The following is a 3,435-nucleotide window of genomic DNA, read 5'->3' as shown; positions in this document are numbered from 1 at the left end:
CAAAGTTTAAAGATTTGTTCAAAAAGATTAATCTGTATTAAAGGCTAAAAATAATCATTTTTCTCAACACACCCCTCTACACTAGCTCAGTTTAGGACAATGCCTGGGAAGTCTAACAGCATCGAGAACATCCAAACACACAATGGGAGCCTTGAATAAACTCTGCTGTTAAGGACTAAACCATTCTTACTTCACACTGGAATTTACCAATTTACAACATATAGAAATACATTCTACTAAATATGCTTTACAATTTACTTTTCAGAAATATTTTTTCTTACGCTGAAGCCGCATGAAATGCCACAAAAACATGCAAACAATATCAGTTTTATTTAAACCTCAATCTGTCTCCATCCTTCAGTTGGGCTTTCAACAGTTACCAATTATGACAACAAAAAGATGCATCATGGTCTCCTTTCTTTTTATCTGAAATGCCCATGTCCGTAAACAATCTGCACTCTGCATTGCTGGTCGCATGATTTGGTCTCTTGTGTGGAAATTTTTCAACATCTCCTGTCTGCTTAAGAATCATGGATTAGAAGCTATAAAAGGACTTGCATTTCTTTTATTGCTCTCTGTCCCCCTTCATCCAAGAAGCTAATTATTAACAGACAGCTAAAAATAGATGTTTATCAAGAGCGTTAAATCCCATTACAGTAAGGTGAAGGAAAGGTTAAAAGCTATGTGCTTATTTTACACTATTGTACCACAATCCTTTTAGACAATGTTCAGAGTAAAACACAACCAATAAACATGTTTTTATTGGTGAGAACTCAGTTTTCAACATATTTGAAGAGCTGTGGTATAAGGTTTGCAGAGCTAAACTTCAATAAAAATATTATTAATTTGACCATTTATTTGTTGCTCTTTTGTTGCATCTTCTTCATGCACTTCATGTCCCAAGGGTACATTCAGATTTTATAAAACAAAATGTTTTGTCTTTCTTTATTTCTACCTTTCTGGTAAAGCAGTGAAGTTTTACATTTATAGTGCAACCTCCTTTCCACATAACATTTTTAATGTACCCTTTATATACTTTTAATCGGGACAATGTATGAAACTGTTTCAAGGTCCAAATAGAAAAATCAGCTTTACCAAGACCAACAGCAACCAACAGTGACTTTGGTTGTAGACTGATGATTATCCACATTAGAAGCCAGGTTTATTTGTGGAGAACAACACACACACACACAAACCCACATCACACGACCTGCCCTCCCTCTCTCACGTTCTGTTTCACATGCAAACACAAAAGATATATAGAGGTGTTGTGCCATTGTTTTAGTCACAGTGAATTGATGTCAGCAGGCAGCACATCCAGTTTTCACTTTAAGAAAAATGACCTGGGATTATTTTGGATTCGCCAGCATCTCAAAAAGCCAAAGAAATGAATCCCAAACGATGGCCATTAACAATCCAGCAGATATATCTGTTATCGTCGTATACTTTTTGGTTGTCTTGGCTGTGGGACTAGGGGTAAGTTTTGGAAATAACATTGTTTTCAGGATTGTTTGCTGTAATCTACTTTCTTCTTTATTTTATTTTATTTTTTTAGATAACCGCATCGCATAGGAGAAGCATTAAAAGATGCACCTGTTTGTAAATTAAAAATAAACTATAATTAGCTGTTTTTATATCAGACTCAATTTCATTGTAGGTTGAAATAAAATACAAAGTGTAAATTTAGAAATATTACCGCAGAGCAGGATTCAGACATGCAATAGAAATACCAGTGTTTATCCCAATTTGAGTCAGTTTTTGAGGTGTTGTGAGAAAAGTTTGATATTAACTGTGAGTCTTTCTGCTGTATGTATAACACAGACACATTTGGTTAAAATAGAGCATTGTAATATTTTGCAGAGATCTATAGATTTCCTATTTTGCTGCAGGCTATGGTCCGCACCAATCGAGCCACTGTGGGTGGGTTCTTCCTGGCAGGGAGGAGCATGGTGTGGTTGCCGGTGGGTATCTTACTCACAATAAGCAAACTGCTTAACTTACAGAGATCCACTTCTCTCTATATCTGTCAATGTATTTACATTTGAGACTATTTACATATGTATTTTCTGAATATTTAGCATTAAATCAGACAAATTTTTTTTCATGTTTTAGGTCAGTTAGGATAAGCAAAATTATTTATATTTGTTAAATGCTATTATAAATACCAAGAATATTTTATATGAATTTTATATTTATTTATTTTTTTTCAGTCAGGTTTTTACATTCACCAACATTACTGAGCTTTTAAACGATTTGGAAAAGCCAAATGATGACATGACTGAAGCTTCTCATAGGTCTATACATAGCATTTGAGTTAAATGAAGACACACAGTTGCATGTACATTAAATAACAGAATCTACAGTGTTAAATGAAATTTTCAGTTATTGTAAAATATTACATTTTTCTAAACTGTCTGTAGATTGGAGCGTCACTCTTTGCCAGCAACATCGGCAGCGTCCACTTTGTAGGCCTTGCTGGAACCGCAGCAGCTTCTGGGATAGCTATTGCTGGATTTGAATGGAATGTGAGTAATTGTTTAAGTGTGTTAGCGTAAAAAATAAACTCATAGCGATGTGGTTTGCAGAAGCCAAAGTTAAAGTTGGAAACTTGTTTTGTGTGTTTCAGGCACTCGTTCTTGTTGTAATTCTGGGATGGGTCTTTGTACCAATCTACATCAAGGCAGGGGTAAAGAAGAAGACGGAGACCAGGTCTCACTAACTATCACATTTATAGAAAAGGCAAAGTATCATTATTATATTTGTCTAGGTGATTACCATGCCTGAATACCTGAAGAAGAGGTTCGGAGGAAAACGCATTCGCATCTATCACTCTGTGCTGTCCCTCCTCTTGTACGCCTTCACTCAGATCTCTGTAAGATTATGTGACTGCCTCAAAGAAACCCTTCAGTTTGAAGAGAAGGAAAAACTTCCTCACCTACAATGTTGTTTCTGTTTGTTTCAGGCCGACATTTTCTCTGGTGCCCTTTTCATCCAGCAGGCTATGGGGCTGAATATCTATGTTGCTGTTATCGCTCTACTGGCGATAACTGCACTGTACACTGTCACAGGTCTGTCGGAAAGAGGAAATCCACTTCCTTCTCTGATATAAATGTTTCTCTCATAATATAAGAATCAAATAGTTCTTATCTATGTAAATGACACCGTGATAGAGTTTGTATTTCTTTCAAGGTTGTAAGTAAGCCACAACATGTTCAGCAATCATGAATTAACAGCTGAATATTAGTTTTGCAAGATAGGTGATAAAGGAACAGTTTGATAAGAATATACCAGCTTGTTTTCTTTATTGGGGATATTTGAATTTCAATCAGATTTCATTTCCACTTTTTACCTCAGGTGGACTGGCTGCAGTGATTTACACAGACACCTTACAGACAGTCATAATGCTCACTGGATCCTTTATTCTCATGGGTTTTG

At 35.8% G+C, this 3,435-nt stretch overlaps 1 protein-coding gene across 1 annotated transcript in view; it reads left to right on the top strand.

Annotated features, from left to right (window-relative positions):
* Positions 1-1,338: 1,338 nt before the first annotated feature.
* LOC106938703 (sodium/glucose cotransporter 1-like) overlaps positions 1,339-3,435 on the top strand; it is an 8,900-nt gene continuing 6,803 nt past the window's right edge. Inside the window, exons 1-7 of the mRNA XM_015020837.1 lie at positions 1,339-1,476; positions 1,890-1,961; positions 2,421-2,525; positions 2,627-2,686; positions 2,768-2,872; positions 2,963-3,068; positions 3,355-3,434. Of these exons, the coding sequence (XP_014876323.1) occupies positions 1,339-1,476; positions 1,890-1,961; positions 2,421-2,525; positions 2,627-2,686; positions 2,768-2,872; positions 2,963-3,068; positions 3,355-3,434 (666 nt within the window). The remainder of the gene's footprint in view (positions 1,477-1,889; positions 1,962-2,420; positions 2,526-2,626; positions 2,687-2,767; positions 2,873-2,962; positions 3,069-3,354; position 3,435) is intronic.

Source organism: Poecilia latipinna, unplaced genomic scaffold, assembly GCF_001443285.1.
Source record: "Poecilia latipinna isolate Pla-1442-1.1 unplaced genomic scaffold, P_latipinna-1.0 Scaffold2671, whole genome shotgun sequence".
Lineage (NCBI taxonomy): Eukaryota > Metazoa > Chordata > Actinopteri > Cyprinodontiformes > Poeciliidae > Poecilia > Poecilia latipinna.
The sequence above is the reverse complement of the archived record's forward strand: the minus strand, read 5'-3'. Positions and strand labels throughout refer to the sequence as shown.